Source organism: Sinohyriopsis cumingii, chromosome 2 (genome assembly GCF_028554795.1).
Source record: "Sinohyriopsis cumingii isolate HCF-2022 chromosome 2, ASM2855479v2, whole genome shotgun sequence".
Lineage (NCBI taxonomy): Eukaryota > Metazoa > Mollusca > Bivalvia > Unionida > Unionidae > Sinohyriopsis > Sinohyriopsis cumingii.
Genome location: NC_142962.1, coordinates 34,773,975 through 34,800,499, shown reverse-complemented (window position 1 = coordinate 34,800,499; position 26,525 = coordinate 34,773,975). Strand labels below are relative to the sequence as shown.

The 26,525-nt window shown below is 34.5% G+C and overlaps 1 protein-coding gene across 2 annotated transcripts in view; it reads left to right on the top strand.

Moving 5' to 3' along the window:
* LOC149804607 (spastin-like) overlaps positions 1 to 26,525 on the top strand; it is a 106,349-nt gene that overhangs the window by 67,128 nt on the left and 12,696 nt on the right. For both annotated transcript variants that reach the window (XM_089942375.1, XM_089942368.1), the window contains 8 exons: positions 627 to 691; positions 5,978 to 6,052; positions 7,038 to 7,109; positions 7,576 to 7,651; positions 11,514 to 11,605; positions 13,168 to 13,247; positions 20,491 to 20,613; positions 22,497 to 22,567. In XM_089942375.1, the coding sequence (XP_089798501.1) occupies positions 627 to 691; positions 5,978 to 6,052; positions 7,038 to 7,109; positions 7,576 to 7,651; positions 11,514 to 11,605; positions 13,168 to 13,247; positions 20,491 to 20,613; positions 22,497 to 22,567 (654 nt within the window). The remainder of the gene's footprint in view (positions 1 to 626; positions 692 to 5,977; positions 6,053 to 7,037; positions 7,110 to 7,575; positions 7,652 to 11,513; positions 11,606 to 13,167; positions 13,248 to 20,490; positions 20,614 to 22,496; positions 22,568 to 26,525) is intronic.

Sequence of the window (26,525 nt, the reverse complement as noted above, 5' to 3'; positions counted from 1 at the left end):
TTAAGATGGTAACTGTGCTGATGAAGCACGTATTTTACTGCCCACATTTATTACTGACCCTGCTGCATTTTTTTGGAGAGGGTTACATGCATCATTTTCTTCAGCTAACTGACCTGGTTGCTTATAACAGGGTCACATTGTACTTGAAAACCCTCCAAACCACCCTGCAATGTGAACATCCTTGTTAGTATATTGCCAAGTTAAAAACTAGCTACACCTGGAGGTGGCAAGGAAAGGTAAAGGGTTAGAGTTACTGTCCTTTATCTATATGAGATAGACAGGAAAAGACAATTTTCGTCTTTTAGTCGGGCTGGATTTGTGAGGTATCAGGCTAATATTCCTAACATAATGTGATTGGGTAAGTATTCTTGGAGAAACACAAGTTACTGAAAATTTGCTTTCTAGTTACATTTTTAATGCTTTTTCTTTTGCCAGACCTTAATAAAGTTGCATAAATTTAGATCTGATCCATCTTCATTTCTAGCCAGTTGGTAGTTTGACAGTATATAACATAAGACGATCAAGGAACATTGTTTTGTACCCCCATCACCATTACAACTTCTCAGTGTTGTCATCACTGCAAATGTTTAGCATGTTAACGTTTCAGTGGGCTTGTATTTTTTCAGCTGGACAGGATGCTGCCAAACAAGCTCTTCAGGAAATTGTCATTCTCCCTGCTCTTCGACCAGAGGTACAAGGCAGTGTTGATATTTCTTTATTTTATAAATATGGGTTTTCCAGTTTACCATATTTTAGATCTAAGGTCAGTATTTTGTGTTGCAGTTGTATTAGCATATGTCTGGTGTTATCTGAGTCATTGTTATGCTACAGACTGTAACCAGTATGGCTGACCAAAAACCTGTAACAAGACCAATAGTATGACAGAATGCAATTAGCTAAAGAAAGAGCCACAGTGGTTCAGTGGTTTGAGTGCCAGACTTGTGACCAAACAGTTTGCGGGTTCAAATCCTACCATTGGATCAACCCTGGTCAGTTACTATGCTGCATCGTTGGGCAAGGTGCTTTACTCCATTTGTATTTAATAACCTACTTGTGTCTTGGTGTGCCAAAAATACTAAAACAAACCATTTGTTAGTAATGTATATATTCTCCTATACTTTTGGAGATGCATTCTGGAAACTTTGAGATATGAACAGGGTGGTCTGTCAGTGTTTACAATGGTGTCTTAATATTGCTCCTGGTGATGTTGACTAGGGTGAAGGAAGAGTTCTTTTTTATTTGAAATATCAAAAGAAGATTTAGATATTGTGCATGTAGATCATAATGATGACATGTTGGTACTATCAAGCTGATGTGATCTTAAAGCTGATCAGGGCGATAACATAAACAAGTTTTTGGATTATCAGGTCTTGCCCTGTGGAATTCGAATGTTGATCATTGGTATTAACTTTTAAACTGTTGAGATCCCTACCCTATATAAATAGGTTTGAAGGACACAAGGAAACAAAATCAGACATGTATCTAATGTACATCTGGGTCATGCCTTAAGGGTAGGGGACTTGCCCTTACATTCTGACTAGGAAACTGCAATATATACCATAATAAAAATGTTTTGGGACCAGAAAATAATAAATCTGTTTTGTGTTGAAAGATTTTTATGCATATCAAAGATGAAATCCATTCTTTGGTCTACCAACACCTGCAGACATACAAATTTAGTGACATAAATAGCAATATTGTCACATGTCACACCAGCACTGACCAGCTCTTGTTCCATTATCAAGTTAGTAAATCATTATACACAACAATGAATGCTTTTATGTCTTTTTAAAGTATACATTATGGTTTTACCATTATGAAAATTTACAAAACGTTAATTTAAAACTATCAAGTCCATTGTGAGTCCATTGGCTGCATGGCAACATGTGACTTCAAATAAATTTAATGTACTTAAGGCATACATATAATCCTTGGCATTACTTAAGTCCTTAAAACTATTATGAGCAGATTTTAACTTACCAGTATTTTTTTACCTCAGCTCAGTCTTCCAGATAGCATTTAAGCCACATGTCCATTGCTACTTTATTAACAAGGATTGTCTCATGTCAAGAGATGCCTGTTATTTTAATTTTTGCTGACATAATCTGTATAAAACATTCATCACACAACTGTCATATATTCATTGAGGAATTAATACAAGCTAAAATGTGGAATAAAGATAACATTAGTTCATTTCGATTCATTTTGGTTTGGGGTTTTGGCTTGACACAAACTGTAATTTAAAGACACTTTTCATTCCAGTGTTAGTTTTGGAAAGCTGGTTGTAGTGGTGCCACTGATGGTGGTGTTGTGAGGTTGTACCTTCTTACAAGGTGTCCACTTTATTTGGTTATCATTATCTATTGGGTGATTGCCCTTGGTATTGTTGCCCAGATCGAGTAAATATTAAAATAAAGTGTGAAATTATAGATGGAATAAATAGAGCAGATATATAGAACAGAATGACATGAGCCCCCGTACATGGAAAAACAAAAATTTAATCAGTAACATAAACAACTGGGATAATACATTACATTAGGAAGATACACTTCTTTTTGGAATAAATCGTTCACCGAATTTCAAACACAAATATATTTATCTAAATAGCCGATCTGTTTAAATGATAGAATTGGTTCATCATATAATCGAGTGAACGATTGAAGTCATTGCCTTGTACAACTTCATAACCTGCTTATTCCAATCCACTCCAACTTCGCTGTGGTGGTTCCTCTGGGTCCTTTCGCTTTTTTCCCTTTTCCAACCTCGCTACTGTGTCGCTTCTTTCAGCCCTCCTAACTTTATGTGGGTATGTGGATACGTAAGTACGTAGATACTTGGATCCGTAGGTATGTGGATACCTCAGTGGATACTTCAGTAGATATGACCGTGGAGCTACTTCCCCATTCAGACCGTTCCGGTGGCCTAGTGGTTAGAGCGTCTGCCTCGGAAGCGGAAGGTCATGGGTTCGATCCCCGGCCGAGTCATACCAAAGACTTACAAAAATGGTACTAACAATTGCCTCACTTGGCGCTCAGCATTAAGAGATTAGTGTTAGGACTGGTCGGCCTGGTGTCAGGATAATGTGACTGGGTGGGACATCATGCTACATGTCTGCAGCATGATGCCTCAGTGCTAGACATCACTATAAACTGTCACACTGCAGACATCGTAGCAATATGACTGAATTTTTTTTAAAGCTACGTTAAAAATCCAAATCACACACACACACGCACACACTTCCCCATTCAAAATAAACAGAGAAGCAACTTAAATCTTCTGCCAGTTGTCCTACTGGGAATAGATCATTACTCTCCTCGCATTATGTCAGATATCGTTCCATTGGAATTCAAAAAGATTGCAAAGACTTTCTGGTCAAGCTAAACGTGGCAGACCATAAAGAACCTTAGTTTCATAAGATTAATGGCTATTTCATCACTGATTCCCATTAACATTACATGAGACATAACAGTTCGTTCTTGTCTCAGTTACACAAATGAATGAAATTCATTACATGGCTTAACTACATTATTTTCAGTGAATACACACATTCAGGTCTTTATCATACATGAAATCATCTAAGATCGGTGAATTCAAACGGATTCTCGTAACTCATATCAACTAAAGTAATGCATGAAATTCTTAGATTCCTATAACAATCAAGATGACAAATTCAAAAAATTCGTCAAACTTATATAAAGAAGATCATTGTACGAATTCAGATAGATGAACTCAAATACAGTTACACTCATGTCAAGAGAATTGATCTACGGATTTAAACAAATAAATTCATGCAAATATAAACAAATAAATTCAAGCAAATCATTATATTGGTAACAACGAACAACTTGAAATTGATGCAGATACCTTTTGTTTTCAAGCTTTGTTTGCTTCTACCACCAGAACTGTGTCCGTTGACTTTCCAGACATCCGGTCGCTTTGACCAATGTTTTATGAGAGAATTTCTTCCAAATTCAATCTCAGAGTCTAATATATTTTCACTCTTTAATGGAAAAATGCAGACTGACTAGATTATTTCGATGAAGGCAATTTAACCCCAAGAAATTTTGTGTGGGAATCATGCTCATTGTTTAGTGTAACCAATCAGGATTAAATATATTTAACGCCTTTTATAAATAGGTGCCAAAATTGCAGTCAGCCTGACTTCTAGATTTCCAAACGACAGATCTGGAAAAACTCATCTTCTGACAGTTCCGATATAAAATCAAAGTTAACCTTCCCTTTTCTAGTCTAACGGTTAAGGTGGCGCTCACCAGATAATATGTACTTTTGAGAGAGTGACATATGTAAGGTGAAGTAGTTCGCATTTAAGACATTCACAGTGGAGAGAATGTTGGCATATCTCTATGCTACATTAATGTAATGTGGATGATATTTCTTTTGGATATTGTACTTTTGGAAATTTTACATGATTTAAGTACACTGCTAACTAAAATGACTGCTCCCTTGTATTAAAAAATCAGTCTGAATTAGTCTAAAGTGCACTATACACAGCAGCTATTAAAATAGGGAAAATGAATTTTGCCAGACTAGACAATACCAGCTTCTGAAAGTGCAATGAATGAATTACCAAATATATAAAATGTAAAAAAAGTTATCAGCTCTTTTTTATACAATTGACCTCTGAAGTTCAGGAAGTGAAAATGACCAAGTAGAGCTAGCACTTTTTTGAAAGGTACACATTTGAAGTAAGGCCAAGCTGTATACTCTATAACCCATAGTACACCCATCAATCATACACCAAAATAAAGGGAATTGAAGGTTCTTTGCATTATACCTAAGATATACAAGGTCTTTTTTAAATAGCCAGTATAACCAGTGAGGAGAGCTGGGGAAATTCTTTTTCTTTAAAATCCTAACCCTATGCAAAATGCGAAACTGTATAGCGCCACCTAAGTAAATGAAGGCTTAATTAAGAATCACTTCCTCTCCCAACACAGGTATAAGAAATCATTGCAGTATAGCGATTTAACAAGCACCTGTCCCCATAAATCTAATTAATTGTTCTCTGGCCCAAATTAATGTGTTCTTCATAGATCGACAGAAATTTGCATCCTTACACTTGTTGTTTTGTCCCTTCACTATAATTATAACTGTTAGATTTGACCGGCAGTAATACATCTTTTGTGTTATGATGGCAGTTCAAATCAGTTAAATATTTTATTGGAAGTGGCTTGAGAGAAGAGGACATATTCAGGCAGTAGAATCCCCTTTGTTATGTGACCGTAATCCAAACCAGTTTATGATTTCTTTGCTCTACCCACATGTAATTATCCAGTGAAATTAGACATATTTGTAATACAATGAAGAAGTAAACAGTTCAGTATGAAATATCTGTTGATCAAATAGTTTATGTCAGCCTAACTTACAACAATCCCATCTATTTAGTAATTGGTGTAGTCCCATGACAACCAGTAAGTCAGGAACTCATGTTACAATCAATAGAATACTCTGATTGGCATGTTGGAGAAGAAACTAAATGTTCTCATGTGTCTTAAAACATATATTTGATGAGTAAAATTTTATTTTGCATACCAACTTTTATAAAACATACAAAAGTTATTTCTGAAAATAAATAAGTCTTAGCATGTGTGTGTGTGTGTGTGTGTGTGAGTGAGTGAGAGAGAGAGAGAGAGAGAGAGATTTCGCTTTTTAACGAGGCTTTAAAACATTTTCAGTCATATTGCTATGATGTCTACATTGTGGCAGTTTTAGCATTTATAGTGTCCTGAGACTTGATTTCATCATAGTAGGTTTGAAGGAGATGAGATTAATTTAGACTTAGAATTGTATACAAGATGTCATTAGGATGCTTTTTCCTAAGTTGACTAGGCACCAGGTGATTCAGAGTAAGTGGAAAACTTCTCACGGCTTAAGTAGAAAACAGACTCGACTTATTTCAGATTGAGTAACTTGTAAACATGGTAAATAATAATTCCAGCATATTGTTTAATTGCAGTTGTTCACAGGGCTGAGGGCACCTGCCAGAGGTTTGCTTCTGTTTGGTCCTCCAGGGAATGGCAAGACAATGCTGGTAAGAGATAAGCAACTTTGGTCTTTGGGGTTTAACCTAAGAACTTTAATTGGTAGATTCCCAAAATGGACATAACCACATCTTTTCATTAGCATATCAATTCCTTTATAATCAACGATTTTCTCTTTTTACCACTATGTTAAAAGATAATTTTGAAATTTACAGAACAAATTTCATAAAAATTTCATGAAAGGTGTTGAAGTTACCGCAGCTTGAATTTTTGCAGTTACATAGGCAGAAGTGCCTAGGTGTTAGACTATCATCTAAACCACATAGTTTCATAGAAAAGCTGAGACAGTCAGTAAACCATGAAGGCTGAGACTGTTGGTGATCGACAAAGCTTCAGATACAAGCTTCAGTCAGACAAGCTTAGACTCTGAGTGATCCACAGAGCTTGATAGACAAGGTTAGCACCAGAGGTATTATTATGTGGTTATTCACTTGTAATGCAGTGTTAGATTGGTCACCTGTTCCTTGGAATTTCAAAATCATGATTAACTGGTAGCAAGTGGTCAAAGCTTGGTAGTGAATCTATTGGTCATGTAAACTTGAATATGCAGAAGCATTTTTAAGCAGTTTATATCTAATATGGTTGCCACAGTGGCCATCTTGCAAATCTTTTGCTTCTTATACTAAATTGGTGATCTTATGAACATTTAGTTGTCTCTAAATGACTGTTATTGTGTGTAATTGGTGCTAAATAAAAATGGTGCCAAATGTTAAAGGAGTGAGACCTAATTTGTGGCAGGAGCAGTAAGATTGATTGGATGGCCATCATTGTAAAAGTGAGAATGTGATCTGCCCATAGCCACCCATGTTGCCTTGGCTCTGGTGGTCAAAAATTAAGTTTTTTAAGTTTAAGCATGGAAATGTTCGTAGCTGAAAACAATGAAGTAGGGCTCCTTTGATCACAGTGATATAATTTATTTAATTCTAGTCTAAGGAATAAGGTAATGATACATTTAAGAAATTTTCTTAATTGTAGGCAAAGGCAGTTGCCAATGAATCCAAAGCTACATTTTTCAGCATCAGTGCATCAAGTTTAACTTCGAAATGGGTAAGTTTTGTTCACACATGTTATTCATAAGTTAATTCTTTTATTAATTAGTTTACAATTCCACAGACTATAAAAAGAGTGAAATGAAAATAACATTTTTCTTCACTTTGATTTGCCTCATTAGTAAAGATGTATGTAACAGACATGTGGAGCATGCAGTTGACTGAATTTTATTCTGTCACTGAATGATTTAAATGAGTTGCACTCTATATTAATAACAAAGAGCACCTTTGAAAAAATATTAACCAATTTATTGTTGTGATCAATTAATAATTAATTTTTAGTTTTGAAATTATAATTTGGATATCTGCCATATATTCATATTCATTCATGACTTTTTGTTACATTTTTTAGTCTACACATTGTTTTTTAAGTTTGCAGAAAACACAATAGTACATTTTCAATGAATGTAAACAACTTGTATTTTGTTTGCACATAAGTACATTTTCTTTTCATTTCTAAATAGGTCGGTGAAGGAGAAAAGTTGGTTCGTGCTATGTTTGCTGTTGCAAGGGAATTACAGCCTGCTATAGTATTTATGGGTGAGCTGTTCTCTTAACTTTATGAACTAACTCTTTTTTGATAATAAAATTGTGTGTCTTAGGGCTGTTTAAGTGTTAAAACTAATTGATTTAAACGTTTATCTCCATGAACAAGCAGATGAACAAGTAACAATTTATTCACATTTAACTATATTTCAACAACAGGAAACAAGTATTAAGATCCATTTGCACAAAATTGATTACTGGTCATAGACCACAAAGAATTAATGAACTGAAGGATACTGTTTCATAGGAGATGGTTTTACAGCATGTGCAGGATTTTAGATCACCTGACCATAAATTCAGGTGTGCTTATGGTAATGTCCTTTGTCTATCACCAGTCCATTGTCTGGCATGTAACATTTTTCTCTGAAGACTTCACAGATTTTTACCAGAATTTCAAAAGAAACAATTCTGCCATGTAGCTGTTTCAAATTTGTTGTTGTGGGTTTAATGCTGTTTATCAGCACATGATAGGCTATACAGGGTGGCCAGTATAACTGTTGGAGGAAGAACCTGGGAAAGCTCCAATAACAACCATGACACATGCGAAGCTACTGGCAAGCATTCTCGCATATCTACATTGGCTGAGTCAGAGACACAAAACAGCTGGGTAGAGGTGAGATAACAGTGATCAATCAAGGCGAGCGCTTTCAACAACTCATCCACCAGAGCCACCTCAGATTTGTTCCTTTGATGTCAATCCACCTTAAGAGATGACCACCATTACTAAAAATAAAAAATCTTCAAATGGCTTTTACTCAAAACTGCTTTGATCAAATTTGACAGAAAATATCCTGGCATGAAACTCTTTCAGATTTATTCAGCTGATGCTGATCTTCCATGAAATATAACTGCTATTACTGGAACAGAGATAAACTTTAAAAGGTATTTTTCTTAATAAATTATCTATAGAACTTTACCAAGTTTCATAGGAAGCATTCTGGCATTCTTAAAAAGGATACGTTGGCATGGTAATGACACCCTAATACAGCATTATGAAACAGACAAGAAATCTGTGATAGTAATCAGTAAAGTACTGATTTAAGAAAGTTAAACTTATGTGGAGCTTATGGTAAGACAATACCTATGAGCTTTGAAGATTTTACATAACCATAAAAAACTTGCTCCCAACTTGTTCAAACTGACAAAGTTAGCTATTAATATGCCCCTTCATTCAGCAGACTGTAAAAGGGGGTTCTCAGTACAGAAAAGTATTCATACTTATATATGGAACAGAGTGAGTTCAGGAACAATCAACATATTAATGCTTTTTAAACTAAAGGCCACTCTTTTAAAGATTTTGATTTCAGTAGAGCTCTAACAGAGTGGAGCAGAAGAAAGATATGTTTTTCCTCTTCTTTTTTTTCTACTCCTCCCTTGTTTTGGTGACAAGGTGGGAGATCAACCCTTGAGATAAAATCCTGGCAGCATCTGTTATTCCCTCCTCCATTTACTAATTGGAGGTCTAAAATGCAGCATAATGTTTCCAATAATCATATTATAGTCCAACTCTTTCCTTGGACTTCAAACATCTCTTCTGCACAGTTTCATTGTCCCAGTCATCTTTTGGTATTTGTACTGTCAGTCCTTTTTGTGTTTTTTCATTTCTTATTTTCTCCCAAATTCTCACATAATTTTGATGTACCTTTGTCTCTTTCCATTGAATCTGATGGACTGAGTGCCTTGCAAGCATTGCAGTGCTTTTTCATCCATCTGACTGTTAGGAACCGGCTTTAGGGAACGTATTATCTACCCAGTTCTTGTTTTGGTTTATTGTTGATTTCTTGTATTCCCTTTCAGCATTTAATATGCTTCAAGGTGTGGGTAAATACAGTTATAAATATTCTGCTTTGGTCAAACCGTATACCTACTAGATATATATTGCATGCATGTGTACACATGTACAACTGTCCCATTTATTATATTTAGTCTGACTAGAGTATGGTACTGGGTAGAAAGTCAGCTTCCCTTCAGATCCAGGAAGAAGGAACCAGCTTCTTCCTCTTTATCACTGAAGTTCCCATCCATTACCAGGAGGGGTCTGCAACACTTCCTAATTTAGTTCAAGTCACCAGCTTTGGTAAGGGAAGTGTCCATGACTCTTTCTAGGATATGGAAATCACCCATGCATGAAATAGTGGATCACTGTCACATGGAAGGAAGTAGTCAGCTCCCATGATAGAGGACTCTTTTCTCACCTTCTAGTGGCAGGAAGTTGCCAGCACCCAGTAGTAAGTCCTTCTCTCCTGACAAAAGGGAAGCGATGTTGTGTCGCTCAAGGTACTTTGAGCTCCACAGACTAGTCTTTCACTCTATAATGCCAAAATGAAACCTCTCATTTTTTCCTTGGTTGTTATTTAAACCTCTTTATGAACCTTTGAATAAAATGTCCTAGGAGAACCTTGCCCTTAAAATAATCTTCCGTCAGGGTTGGTGTGGAGGAGTAAAATTCATGCGATGTCAGTTTGGATTGGTTGTTTACAGGTAAATGCTAACTGTGGTTTTGTCAGAGTTTCTGAATAGCTACCTTTGGTAGGTATTGTTTCAACAGTTGTATTTGTGCTGGGCCTGATCATGATAGCCGCCTAAGCCCAGTTAGAGCTTCACATTCAGCAAAAACCAAAAGAGAAAAAAAGGGGCATAACTCTTTTCTATCTCTGAGGTACCTCTGATATTTTAGCATCGACCACTTTGAGATGGATTGAGCAGACTATTAAGAGAGCTTATCAATCTTTCACTGAGATAGATTTTTCTTTCATGAAAATCAACAACCCTGCAGCAGCATCTTCCATTTTAAATCATTTAGCTTTTGATGGTGTTATGATGGCTGCCTTATGGCAGTCTCACATTGTTTTTTTTTTTCCCATTACATTTTACCTTTGATGAGTGTCTCACCAGAGATGATGTTTATGTTCATGACCCAATTTTATCAGCCCATCAAGTTGTCATGCCTTACTGCAGTCTGAACTAGTATGCTAAACTGACAGCAATAGAGTGGCCAAGTGGTCTAAAGCACTTTCCGTCACAGATCACTGCCATCTCACCTCTGTCTGCATGGATTCAAGTCTAGGGCTTGGCCAATGTGGATATGTGAGAAAGCTTGCCTTTAGCTTCTCATGGGTCAGTGGTTCTTTCCAGGGTTTTCCCGGGTTCTTCCTCCACCATTAATACTGGCTGCCATGTATAGCCTATCTTGTGCTGAAAAATGGCGTTAAACTCTATAACAACAACAACTGACAGCAATAGTATTTCACTGTGACAGCTTATCTTAGGCCATCAGCCTCCTGCTGGGCTGACAAATTCAGAAACACAGTAATAACACAAACTGTATTTGTTTTACTGCTATTAAAATCCAGTGTAGGGTGTGGTTCTAATTTTAATTAAGCAGTATAAGCTGTGATTGCCCATTGCCCTCCTCCCTTTCATTCTTGATATGAGTCATAGAAGGGTGATTAAGTTGACTATGGTATCAGATTGGAATCATTTTGTTTTAAATTCCAGACCTCCAGTTACTGATAGGAGCAGGGAATTATCTCCTTTGCCTGGGTATTATCACCAGGGAAAGATATAATTAAGTATTACACAATAAAAATGAATTTTTACCCCCCAATTCTCCAAAACAAACCTCAGATTTGTGTGACTGCTGTTTCCATGTACTGGTGGCCACATACATTCCCCTTATGTATATGAGAACATTAATTATAGTTTTGATTATTTACTTTCATGATAGAGTCATTCTAGAAAGGTTGGGTTTACTAGTAATAACTGACAGCATAAGAATCTCCTGTTTAGATGCATTGCTTATTTTTTATACACTGTTATACACCAAGGAGTAATTGAATATTTTCCACTTTTACAGATGAGGTTGATTCGATATTGTGTGAGAGAAAAGAGGGAGAGAATGATGCAAGCAGACGACTGAAGACTGAATTTCTTGTACAGTTTGACGGGGTAAGAATTACTTATTATCTCACTTGTGAATGGTGAGTCATAGGTAATTATTGTTTTGATGGTTTTTCAAGGGTTTGAAAGTTCTATATCTTGTGCATTGTTTGCTGGATTCTGCTGAAACTTTGGTGTAATATTTTAATTCATCAAAAACATGATGTTCCAGGATTTTCTGCAACACCTGCTTAAACAAATAGCTACATCATCATAATGTTCAGAACTGTTTCCTGGAACCCTCATAGTCCTCTCATCTTTTTGTGAAAAGGAGTGTATCTAGTATTCATGTTGTTGCCCATCCTTCCATTCATCCGTCTTTCATTAATTGTGCTTCAAAACTTTCACGGCTGTTTTGAGATAAATGGAAGAAGTATGGTATAGTTTTAAATGTCATTTTGTATACCATATGGGAGATTCTATCTTCAGACTCCAGGTTGCTGGTTACCATCACAATTTCCTATATCAACAAATTCAGGTCATTTGAAGTAAATTAATGAAACTTGGTATATATAATCACATGAAGGAATGTTTTATGTCAGTTGGGAGTCCTATCTTCAAGGTCAAGGTCACAGGACAAGATTGTTAGTTTACTGTTTAATCTTTATTTCTGCTGTATAACTTTAGAGCTGTTTTGAGGTAAAATGAATGAAACTTGATATACTTATAGATTATCAGTAAGAGGTATTTCACATATTACACTGTTGATCCTGAAGCTGAAGGTCACAGGTGAATAGTTATATGTTTTTAGGTGACCTGGCCACAAGGCCAAATGAGGTTAATGTATGACCATCTGTCTGTCTTGTATCATCCATTCACAGTTGCTGTTTTCAACTTCATGAAACATGATCACATACTTTTAGATGAAACAAAAGAATTTTTGTGATCTTCTTAACAAGCCTTGGTAAAGATGTATTATTCAGAGGAAAATGTTTATAAGGAGTATTTAGGGACAATGAAATTCTGTTAGAATAAAACATCATTAGAAACTGGCAGAAGTACATAGATTGTACTAATATCTGGACTTAAAATTATTATTTCATACAGATGGACATTTTGTTAAACCAATGTTCTTTTTGTGTTAAAGAGAATCTTGCAGTTATGACCATTCAGATTAAATCCTCAGTTAATAGTTGTATAATTTCATATAACATGAGCATTGCTGTTTCATTTGACATGAGTATTCAAGTTGAATCCTCAGTTGTATAGTTTCATATGACATGAGTATTCAAGTTAAATCCTCAGTTGTATAATTTCATTTGACATGAATATTCAAGTGAAATCCTCATTTGTATAGTTTCATATGACATGAGCTTTCAAGTTAAATCCTCAGTTGTATAGTTTCATATGACATGAGCATTCAAGTTATATCCTCAGTTGTAAAGTTTCATATGACATGAGTATTCAAGTTAAATCCTCAGTTATAGTTGTAGTTTCATATAACATATCATTCAGGTTAAATCCTCAGTTGTGTAATTTTATATGACATGATCATTCAATCCACCATTGTAAATTTTATATGACAAGCATTCAAGTTCAGTCCTCAGTTTTCTTGTATGACATATCTACAGGTAGCTAGTTGTGCTGAAGACAGAATTCTCATTATGGGAGCTACCAACAGACCACAGGAACTTGATGATGCTGTCTTAAGGTATGTAATGATGAATTTATACCGAGTTTTCATTAGGCCTACTGAAAGCTGTCCTTTGAAATTCCAATTGCCTATTTTCCTGTGCTAGACAATTTAAAACAAACCATTTTGAAATTCCAGTTGCCATTTCCAAGCACAAAACAGTTTTAAAGCAGCCATTAGAAATTCAAATTCCCCATTTACAAGTGCAAGACATCTTTAAATCAGCCCTTTGAAATTCCGATTGTCTGTTTCCCAGTACAAGACAATTTTAAAGCAGCCAGATATCCAGATGTATGTTATTGCGAATTCATTTATTTTCATGTGTGTAAATTATCATCTTTTTAAAAAATATTATTTTCATCTGTCCTTGAAGTCATGGATTTTTAAAGGTTCTATTGCTTCGAAGGAACAATAATTGTTTATTGGGTCTTTTAAAGGACTATATTGAATAAGTCCCATTTTCTGTCCCCATTATTATGGGGGAAACAAATTCTTGTAAATATCACAACTCTGTGTCTCATTGTATTATTTGATGTATAAATCACACTATTCTGTATGAAATATGCATATAAATTTCTTTTTCATACCTAAACACGACCTTTGAACACGGTCAGGTATGGGAAATTGAAGAGAAAATGCTACATTTGAGCAACTTTAAACTAGAAATAAGGTATAAGCGCAGGCTTGATCAGACAAGGTATTTACACTGATCGATTATTTTTTATTAAATTGTTTAGGTTCTCATATTAACTTTTGTGTTCATGTTTGCACTAATCACTAAAAATTTTAAAATTGTCGAATTTTGCTATGTATCATTGTCGTTGTTTTCCCAGTTTCACCATAACTGCCAATGTATCACTGTGTGAGCAATTAGATCCGCATTCCTAGAGTGTGTTATATTATTTCCTTCATTATTATATTACAGAATTTCCCTGAATAATATGGATTCCGATATTTTAAAAACGTTTTCCAACAATTTCTATCTTTCTGCATTCTTTTTAAATTGCATTGGGAACAAGATTTTTCAAAGAGGCGCTGAAGGGGCATTTTGAACTATATGTAAACAAAGACTACGTGGAGTAAACATTAAATATATTTTTTCATTGCCAATTTTTTTATGCAAAAGGATGATGTAAATAATAGGGTAAGGACATATATTTTATTTATTTTATATATTAATAATAGTTTTGTTTTCTTTATTTCCATCACGATACCGTTTGCTACGTTTAATTCACTATTACACTGCAATTCTGTACATGTAATCTTTAAATGAATCTGTCAGTTTTTTTTATGGGAATAACATTTACAACCTGCGCATTTTGTCATTAAACTTTGTTAACTGGGTCTTTCTTCATATAGTAACAATATTAATTAAACTAAAGCAATAACTGGGCAAACAACAAAGTGTCATCTGCAGTTATATAAATCTGCTTGGACAGAATGTGTCATTTGCATAATATACAAGCTCTTAAACGAAAGTGTCGCATTTGTTGTGTCATCTTGGCGCACTACGTTCGAATCCCCGAAGATGCATCTTTTTTTTTCTCTTTCTATTATCTTTTTCTTTTTAAGAATTAATATCCGTAATATTAACAGCAGTCAATTTACAGATTTGAAATAAAATTAGTAACTGCTCAGTTTTCAAAACCAACAAAATTTGCAAATCATTTTATTTTTATGTCATGCAAGGTAACATTTGTATCAGTATGTTATTCATCTAAAATGTATTTCACATTTTTCAGAAGTTCATTAAAAGTGCTGAAACAATAGTTTTTTTTTCTTTCTTAATTATGTCCATATTATATCTTTACGGATGAATAAATAGTTTATAAATAGATTATAGTTTGACCATAGGCTACCTCAGGATGTGTGGAAGACAATGTTTTTTCTTTTTCTTCTAAAGATAGAAATACAGTAGTGCATGTGTTATATAGCCAAGAAAATAAAAGGATAAAAGTACATAAATACATAAAGAACACTTGTCATTTCCAGTGAAGGTAACAAACCCATGTATTCGGCGAAAAAACTAATGTACATCTTCTTGTTAACGCTTCCTTTACAGTCATATTCAATAATAACAAACAATCAGTTAAATAATTCAGTAATATTAAAAGTCATTCATTATTATTAAACAATATTTTATTGAGGAAATTTTTTTGTTGTATTTTATGATTAATTACTTTTTTGTCAGAGTATTTTAGAAACAGTTTTCAGTTGACGCATAAGTTCGATGTTCTATTTTTGTCTACCATGGACCATTTTTGGAATAGTTTTAGAAACTAAACTTTATATTTAGAGCTTTATAAATCCTAAAACAATAAAAATGATATTGCAAACTTGAAATTGAGTGAATAGCTCATGGTAAAGCAGTATCTATGAGAAGTAAATGGAAACGATGACTACTTTCCATGTCTTTTTTGATAGTGATTTGACACCCTGTAATCATGGCAACAGACACGTGAACACAAAACTGATGTCAGAAATAAATGTTAACCACCTCATATATAAAGTATACGTAATATAAAGACATTTGGAGAGGGGGCAGTAAATGCCCCTTATTCAGTATAGTCCTTTATGGTTTATTGCAACCATGAAATTTACAAAAGTTAGTATCACATGAAAATTAATGAAAATACAGTATCATTATAAAAGATGAAAATCTGAAATTATTTTTGGAAAGCTGCACATCTTTTGAGTACAAGTTATACAGGTTGTTTAGGAATTTGGTATTGACTGTTCCAGCTAGAGGTATCTCTTTTGGAGAATTTGATTGCACATACCCTTTCAACGGCAATTGTTTTTCTTCTCCTTGTCAATCAGTAATCCTTGGAAGATCATTATAGAAATGTCCTGAGAATTACATAAAACAAAATCAGTATTAAAATACATCAACACTTTTAGATCGTGCGAACAAAGATGTGTGATCCAGTGTAAACTAGATTGAATGTCATGTTCTACAACATCACAGCATCAGGTAAGGGAATAAAGTTTAACTAATCCCTGTGCTGGTTGTGGTTCAGCCTGAAGTGTGCCTTTTTTTAAATCCAAATTATGCCAGTCTGTCATTGTAAAAGTTGATATTAAATTAATTCTGGTAGTTTTGTGATGACAGCTAAGGTACAGATTACTCCACAGTTAGAAATTAACTCTGTTGAGTAAAACTACTTTTTAAAAACTACATTTTAGAATTGCAGTTAATGTATAATTTAAGATTAGGAAAGGTGCTTACATACATTAATGTTTTCTTTTGCATTATACATTAAGATATGTGTGAAATATGCACTGCTAATAAATGAGTCTTTTTTTATTATAAATGTCATAGGAATGCAAGAAGTTGTTAGACTGCTGGCAATTCAATATTTGAGAAAATTTCAAAGACCTAGAAAGATTGTGTGCTTACTGCCTTGCCTTGTTTATTGGATTGGGAGATGTACTTAAGACTTCTATTTTTCATGGGGTACCAATTTCCAAGGATTTCAGAATCAGACCAAGAAATTTAAAGACCCAGTAAACAATGTTTCTTCTATGGAAAGAATGATTTCTTCATCAAATCACAAAATTTAACAAATAACAAAAATCTGATTTTGTGCAAGACCAAGAAAATTGATGACCACAAAAGTGTCCTAACACTAACCTGTTAATGCTGAGCGCCAAGCGAGGCAACTGTTTGTACCATTTTTGTAAGTCTTTGGTATGACTTGGCCGGGGATCAAACCCATGAACTCCCACATCTGAGGCAGATTCTCTAAGCACTAGACAACTGGAGCGGTTTACCACAAAAGTAGATAAATTTAATGAAGCATCACTTTTCTATCAGGCCAAGATTGTCAAAATTAGGATTATGTGATAATATTGATCGACAGCTTAAGTGCATGGAGGATAGATAATATTATGCAGAGATCTGCATGTGAGACAGCAATCTGCAATACCAATGTAGAAAAGTACACTTTTTCTGGAATTAGCATGTGAGACAGCGGTCTGCATTACCAATGTTGCAAAGCACACTTTTACTGAGATTAGCATGTGAGACAGCAGTCTGAGGTACCAATGTTGAAAAGTACACTTTTCCTGAGATTAGCATGTGAGACAGCAGTCTGCATTACCAGTGTTGCAAAGTACACTTTTACTGAGATTTGCATGCAAGACAGCAGTCTGCAGTACCGATATTGCAAAGTACACTTTTACTGAGATCTGCATGTGAGACAGCAGTCTCAAATACCCATGTTGCAGAGTATGAATGCCAGATCTTTCTGAATTTGGATCGGCAAAAGTAACTGAATATTTTGCGATATGTAATAACAGAATGGTTCACTTGAAAGAATGAAGTATTCCTGAAAGAAAATGTATGGTTCCCATAATCACAGTGAAAAATAACAACCTAAAATTATATTTTTGTAAGTAATGGAAATAATGTTGACTTCTTACTTGGCTTGTTTGAACATATTTTAGAAGTGGGTGAAGATTAATATCAAGTTAAATGTTAATTGTAAATGAATAACATTTAAAAACCAAGGCAATGTTGATTGGAGCTTAGCAAAGAGTATCAATGAACAGAAATCCAGATCTTGAGCTCTATATCTCCAATAATGAAATTCAGGATGTTGACACAGAAAAACATTCAGAGTTCATGTTGGTAAGAATTTAGACTGGTGTAAGCAAGTGAAACATGTTCGTTCTGTAGTAAACTCAAGAATTTATCTTTTACAGAGGATACAATTCTATCTCCCACTGAGCTATCAGAAATTATTTTACTGTGCATTGTCCTCCTCTTTTTGGACTACTACTGCACAATTTGGGGAAATACGGATCATAGTAATATTGAAACAATTCACAAAATTTAAAAAAGGGCAGCAAGAATTATCTTAAATTTATGATTTGATATACCAACAAGAATTCTATTCTCAAATTGACATGGCTGTAATTTGAATGAAGATTAGCCTACCAAAACTCAGTATTAATGTTCAAAGTAAAGAGTGAACTTTGTCCACAATATTTGAATGGCATGTTTCATTTTAAGTCAGAAGTACCAAGGACCTAAATTGAAATCAGTTACAAATGATTGTTGCAATACACCATTCCTAAACTACTAAAATACTTTTAAAAAAATCATTTGCTTTCTCCATTGCTGCTCTGTGTAATGAATTCCCCAAAGTAGATAGATCAGAAAAAATCTAAATCTGTTCAAATCCAGTACTGTTGCCTGGTGATATTTTGTTTGCTCAGCTTGTCTTAAACCACAAGCTTATGTGATAGCCTTCATCTGGTGTCCATTAGTATATGTGATAGCCTTCATCTGGTGTCCATTAGTATATGTGATAGCCTTCATCTGGTGACCATTATTATATGTGATAGCCTTCATCTGGTGTCCATTAGTATATGTGATAGCCTTCATCTGGTGACCATTAGTATATGTGATAGCCTTTGGTGTCCATTAGTTTATGTAATAGCCTTTGTCTGGTGTCCATTAGTATATGTGATAGCCTTCATCTGGTGACCATTAGTATATGTGATGGCCTTTAGTGTCCATTAGTATATGTGATAGCCTTTATCTAGTGTCCATTAGTATATGTGATAGCCTTCATCTGGTGACCATTAGTATATGTGATAGCATTTGTTTGGTGTCCATTTATATATGTCATATCTACATGGTGTTTTCACCGAAAGACTTCATATGATATTTAGTTGATTCTTGATGAAAGTGGTGCCATTTTAACTTTAAATTTAGTTGCCATAGTGGCCAGTTTGAAAATACTGCTGTTGCTATTCCTCATGAGTAGATGGACATATCAACATGGAGGTTTCACCAAAAAAACTTAATTATGATGTCCAGTTGGTCCTAATGAAAATGGTACTGATCTAATTGCCAATATTTGCCACCATGGCAGCTACTGAATATCTTGTTATTGTTGCTTCTAAATAGAAAGTCATACTGACATGGGGTTTTCACCAGCAGACTTTGTATGGTGTTGGTCTTAGATGAAAATAATACCAATCTAGTGGCCATCATGAAACTTGTTATTGCTTCTCATCCTGAATGAATTGTCATATTGACATGGTGTTTTCACCAAACGACATCTGATGATATCTGGTTAGTCCTAAATGGAGGTGGTATCAACCATACATCAAAATATGGCCAGAATGATAGAAATGTTAAAAATCTTATTTTTGCTGCTGAATGGAGGATTATATTGACATGACGTTTTCACCAAAGAAGTTTTTATGATGTCTGGTTGGTCCTGCATGAAAAGGTACTGATGTTATGACTTTATGGTCTTAAATAAATTAAGTAACAGTAAACAGTGAAAACTAACAAGTGTAGTAAAATATAACAAATGGTTTATTTCCCTGTAATGCAAAATGAAAATTTAAAAAGAATGTACAGTACTGTGAATTAAATCCCTATAGTGATAAAAGTTTGATAACAAGTCCAAGAGCATTACAAATGAATTCCAGCGGTGTTCTGAATTAATTTCAGTCTTGAATATGCTAATATATCAGTAGTGTTGATGTGCTAACCATTTTGATGTATCACATTGATATAATCCAAAATGAATTCACCATAGTTTCAAAATAGTGATTTAGTCGAAAAGTATTATTGAGCACTTTCTAATTCCATTGAATGCTTTAAATAAGTAACTCCTGAACACAAAGACTGATTCTACTAGTCAGATGTTAAAGTAGGAATGATAAATTCTGTTTATCACTACCTTTATATAAAAATCTAAGGCATAAAAACAGAACCAGCATGTGGTTTATTTTCCTATTAAATTCATTTCCAGGACATTCTCAGTTAAATTAAGGTCAGATCTCTTACTAGAAAGTCAGTAAAGAACATGTAAAACAGCAGATAAGCCACAAATTCCCAAGGGGAAAATCAGTGCATGAACTCAGATCCAAATAAATATGTTAACCTGTAAATAATAATAAGCTTAATATAAAATCTACAATCAGAGACAAAAATTAGCTGTGTAATTTATGCAAAATAAATATACATAACAGTTCTTACACCAACAATGACCACAAGGTGGTTTCATCCCCAGGCATTTAAATAGATGAAATGATCATATCTTTGATTCATGGAAATTCTCTTTGGCCAGTAGAGCTTCAGTCCCATGAAGGGACTCGTGTTTATCTTACAACAGACTTGAAATGGTTTCAAGGGAATATCATTGATTTTCCAAGTTAAACAGCCGTAGAATTTCTACAAAGAAAAACGGCTGAGCCATAAATATGATGCAGACAACATTTTATTTTATTACAGGCGCTTTGCCAAGCGAGTGTATGTGACAATGCCCGAGTTGGCTACACGCAACCAACTTCTGAAACATCTCCTAGCGAAGCATGAGAACCCTCTAACAGATAGGGAATTGAATCACCTGGCTCAGTAAGTCATCTTGCACTTCCCAGTCTTATCAAATGGTGCACATTTCATTTATAGTTCTCCATGTTACAAAACCGGTTGCCTTGTGGTCAAATCAAGTTAGATGTAGGATTCCAGAGCACCTGATTTTGTTCTTTAATTTGTGTTCTCTACTTTAATTTAGTCCTAAAATACGTACCCTTTTCTGACTAAATGTTTACATTGTCTTACCATCTCCCTCATGGTGGTGGTGGTGGGGGGGCAAGTGAATGAGTGGTCTAAGGCACTCATCTTTACAGATCACTCACATCTCTCTGTTTTGAAAATCCTTCATAGGGATATCTAACATGAAGTTTAATATCATAAATACATTCAAACACTTTGCACTTTATAAATACATATCCATTTTCATTTCTGCCATTTTGTTTAGTCCCAATCAGAGATACACAAAGAACTCTCAGAAAGTGGAGTCCCAAATGGAATTCATCAAAACTTGAAAGTACCGAATCTAGTGTGTTTTGAACTCTAAATCTTGTGTGCCTACATGGTCATTGGTAGTATATTTGTTGAGTCCAATTCATGTGTGTGTGTGTGGTTTGGATTTTTAATGTAGGTTTAACAATTTTTCAGCCATATTGCTATGATGTCTGCAGTTTAGCAGTTTATAGTGATGTCGTTCACTGGGGCATCATGCCACAGACGTGTAACATCATGTTTCACCCAGTCACATTATCCTATCATTAGGCCAATTAGTCCTAAAGCTAACCTCTTAATCCTGAGCGCCAAGCAAGGCAGCTGCTAGTACCATTTTTATAAGTATTTTATATGACTTGGCTGGGGTTCAAACCCATGACCTCCCATGTCCAAGGGAAATGCTCTAACCACTTGGGTCACTGGACCGGTCAGTCCAATTCATATTCATGTGTAGTATCAAATGGGTTAGCTTGATAATTGAAAATCCTGCAGCAATAGCTATATTGAATGTAAAGGGATTGCTACCACTCATCAAGTAAAGCCGACTTATTCTGCCGCTCTTGAAATAGATATTCTCATGATAATCTTCCCATTGAGGTAGTCTCCCTTTGTGTAACATAAGCTTGAGGGATAATCACAAAAGCAATGGTCAGTAGCATTATCATCATCGGTCAACCTTTTTTGCTTCAGTTGGATATGTACATCTGGCAACTTACTAGTGCACTAAGCTCTCTTGACAGCTCAGATGTTTGCTTTAATGTGGTTGATTGTAATGTGATGAGTAATTAAAACTCTTGATTGGTCAGTGAAGTCATGACCAATTAAATATAAAATATAATTGAAGTTCAATTTGTTTTAAAACAGACTTTCTAAGATAAATATTTAGATGACAAATAAAATGTGTGATTAACAGCAGATGTTTGGCCTCTTCTTGTTGAGCATCACCCAATCCCTGAAAACTTGGTAGATGACAAATACCCTGGTAAACAGTTAGACTTTTTCTGGAATATGAGCATTTTAACATTTACAAAATGTGTTAGACTTCCTGCATTATGAGCATTTCAGCGATTTCAATTTTTTTAAAAGTTTCTGGCATTTGAGCATTTGAACCATTTCAATATGTGTGGAAGTTATATTAATAATGAAAAATTACAGAAAATGTGCCCCCACCCTACTGATTAAAATGAATGGCTGCCCAGGTCTCTGAAATGGAGGAGGCAAGAAAAATCAAATGGAGCTTCCAGTATAGTACTTTTTAACCTCAAACAATTCAGATTCTTATAAATCACTTCCTTCTTACCTGAAATCTTCTAAAATGTACTACAGACTTTTATCCATATACTTTGAAAAGAAATGGGAAAACTTTCTGAAATCAGAATAATTATGGCTGTATATGTTTAAGGATCAGGTTTTAATTCCTCCTTTATGCCCAGGTTGACAGATGGTTACTCGGGAAGTGATCTGAATGCACTGGCAAAAGATGCTGCCCTGGGACCAATCAGAGGTAAAGGCCATGCTTTATTTGCATTTTTCTTTTCTCTTCGATACAACTTATTGCATGAGGGAAAATGTAGCTTGATTAATATGATTGCCATGTATCTTTCAGGGAGTACAATTGTTTTACTCCATATACAGAACACTTCTGCATTAAGTGTTATGCTATATAATACAGAACACTTATGCTTTAAGTGTTGCAATTTAATATACAGAACACTTATGCATTAAGTTTTGCACTATAATATACAGAACACTTATGCATTAAGTGTTATGCTATAATGTACAGAACACTTATGCATTAAGTGTTGCAATATAATATACAGAACACTTATGCATTAAGTGTTATACTATAATATAAGAACACTTATGCATTAAGTGTTGCATTATAATATACAGAACACTTATACATTAAGTGTTATACTGTAATATACAGAACACTTATACATTAAGTGTTATACTATAATATACAGAACACTTATGCATTGTGTTATACTATAATATACAGAACACTTCTGCATTATGTGTATACTATAATATACAAAACACTTATGCATTAAGTGTTGCAATATAATATACAGAACACTTATGCATTAAGTGTTATACTATAATATACAGAACACTTATGCATTAAGTGTTGCATTATAATATACAGAACACTTATACATTAAGTGTTATACTATAATATACAGAACACTTATACATTAAGTGTTATACTATAATATACAGAACACTTATGCATTGTGTTATACTATAATATACAGAACACTTCTGCATTATGTGTATACTATAATATACAAAACACTTATGCATTAAGTGTTATACTATAATATATAGAACACTTCTGCATTATGTGTATACTGTAATATACAAAACACTTATGCATTAAGTGTATACTGTAATATACAGAACACTTGTGCATTAAGTGTTTTGCTATAGTATACAGAACACTTATGCATTAAGTGTTATACTATAATATACAGAACACTTACACATTAAGTGTTATACTATAATATACAGAACACTTACACATTAAGTGTTATACTGTAATATACTGAACACTTATGCATTGTGTTATACTATAATATACAGAACACTTCAGGATTATGTGTATACTGTAATGTACAAAACACTTATGCATTAAGTGTATACTGTAATATACAGAACACTTATGCATTAAGTGTTACACTGTACTATACAGAACACTTGTACATTAAGTGTTACACTGTAATATACAGAACACTTATGCATTAATGTTTACTATAATATACAGAACACTTATGCATTAAGTGTTATACTATAATATACAGAACACTTATGCATTAAGTATTATACTTTAATATACAAAACACTTATGCATTGAGTGTTATACTATAATATACAGAACACTTATGCATTAAGTGTTATAGTGTAATATACAGAACACTTATGCATTAAGTGTTATACTATAATATACAGAACACATATACATTGTGTTGTACTGTAATATATAGAACACTTCTGCATTAAGTGTTATATTGTAAAATACAGAACACATGATATGCATTCAGTGTTATGTTGTAATATACAGAACACATGATATGCATTTAATGATATACTGTAAAATACAAAACACATGATGTGCATTTAATGTTATGCTGTAATATACAGAACACATGCATTAAAAATGTTATACTGCAATATACAGAATACATGATATGCATTTAGTACACTCATTATACTTGCTATCTGAACTGGTTGTTTTTTTTACACCACCCTGGGAGGTTTTCCTTATCTTAACATTTGCCTCCTTTTTTGGAGATTCAGTGGGGGGCCCACATTTACCCAATCTTGAATGCAGCCCTGAAATAGAAACAAAAACTTGGAAATGACTTCTTAGAAACCACTAAACTGAGTTTTACCAAATTTGACAGCAATCTGACATGGAGGGTTTCTAGTATTATGAAAATGTTGCCAATCAGCTATGGCTACCATTATTAACAATTAACAATTATAAAGAAAACATTTTCAGAAATCATTGAACATAATTTTACCTCATTTTACAGAAAGCAACCTGGCATAGAGCCCCTTCCTATTTGTACAAATGATTCCAGTCTGCAGTTAGCCATGGATTCTGTTACTAAAAAAAAGACAAACTTAAAACCTTTAATAACTTTTAAAAAGTTATCAGAAAATGCCCTATCTTGAAGGTCTTTAGAATTTATACAAATGGTGCCACTCTGCCATTAGATATGGTGACCATTGCTAAACATTTGCACAACTTTCTCTAAAAAAACCCGCCAAAAATATGAATAAAGAGACAAGAACCAAAGAAACCTTAAAACAAACATTTTCATAACATGCAGTCAACAGCATTAGAACAAATTTATACAGAAAGCATCCAATTCACAAAGATTTAATGACCAAGTGGCATTGCTTTTTTGACTAATAGGCAGATGTCAGCCAGGCAAACAATCTCAGGCCCACTGGGGCTTCTAGTTACCTTACCTTTTCCTTCCTTTGGCGAGTCCTCCATAGCAATCATGAATGTTCCACCTATTATAAACTCATGCACTTTATCATATTGACCCATTTTTATATCGACAGCAAAGCATAGATGAGACATAGTGAACACATTTCCTGATGCTTTGTCATGAATGTTGTGGTTGGGGTAGACATCAAGATTTTGTTTGTGCATTTAGCTTATTTTCTCTAACACTGTTAAATGTACAATCATGAGACTTGTGCATATATGCATCTTGAAGGGTACCAGCATGTAAAAGTAGGTTACAGTGGCCTATTTTTCACACTCAGCAATGTCTTGGCTTTTGGTTCATTTCTCTGACTTGTATGTACAACGATGAAACTGGATGGGTTTAATAATTTTGTATGGGACAGCTCACCACAGGAAAAGGTAAACCACAATGACCAACATTTTTTGCTCTAATGACTTGGCAATTTTTTAAAATTAAACCTAGGCAGAGCAGGTTAAATGTACATTACACAGAATTCTCGTAAGCAGGTTGGAATGCAACTTCAATAGCAGTAATATGCTACCTGTTATTATTGCATTGCTTTATCTTTTCCTTATGTTAGTCCCCAGTCCAAGGCCATTATTTCCTCTTCCAACTTGTAATTGGAGGTCTAGAATTAAAAAAACAATATGATCCCATTCTGATACCTTTATCCACTTCAAACAGTTGGAGTACCATCTTTTTTTTTTTTTGCTATACTTGTCTCTTGGGCCCTTGACATGTTGTCTGTTAAGTCATCTTTTGGCATTTCTACTGTCATGTCATATTCTGTGATGAAAATTGGTTTTTTTTAATCCAGTATTTTCTTGTATCTGTGTCCATTTTCTTTGATTTTGAGGGTTTTAGTAGATCACTGGCAAAGAGGTGCTTCTTGTGTTTCATGCCTATATGCTACCTTTATTTGTTCTGATTCATTGTTGTATTTTTATGTATTCCTACAAGTCTTCAATAATGCCTCAGGGTGTTGGCAAATGTTGCCTTAAAAAGGCAATGTAGCACATTCAAACACCAATTTTCTTGCATGTGTGGCATGTGTATACTTGGACAATTGCATATTTGTTGTTGCATGTGGCCCAATAAGGTTTGAAACGTGGCGGAAAGTCGCTGGGCTTATAGGGTCAGGAAGAAAAGGTCCCACCTTGTCCTCTTCTTCTCTGGAGGACCCCTCATTACACGTGCTTCAGTGGGGGTGTCCAAAGTCAGGATGTTGTCATGCAGCCGGTCACATTGTACAGGGCATTGGATATTAGGGACCAGACACCTGGTGGAGTCCCAAGTGATATTTGCCAAGCCTTTGATGCCTGGCAGTGAACATTTGGCACCCTTCACCAGGTCTGTAGTGTGGTGATAATCATCTATTTTCAGTCTTGGGTCACTGGTCATGGAGCACAGAATTCCAGTTACTAAACACGGAACACTGGTTGTCAAGCACCAACTGACTTATGCCAGGCATCA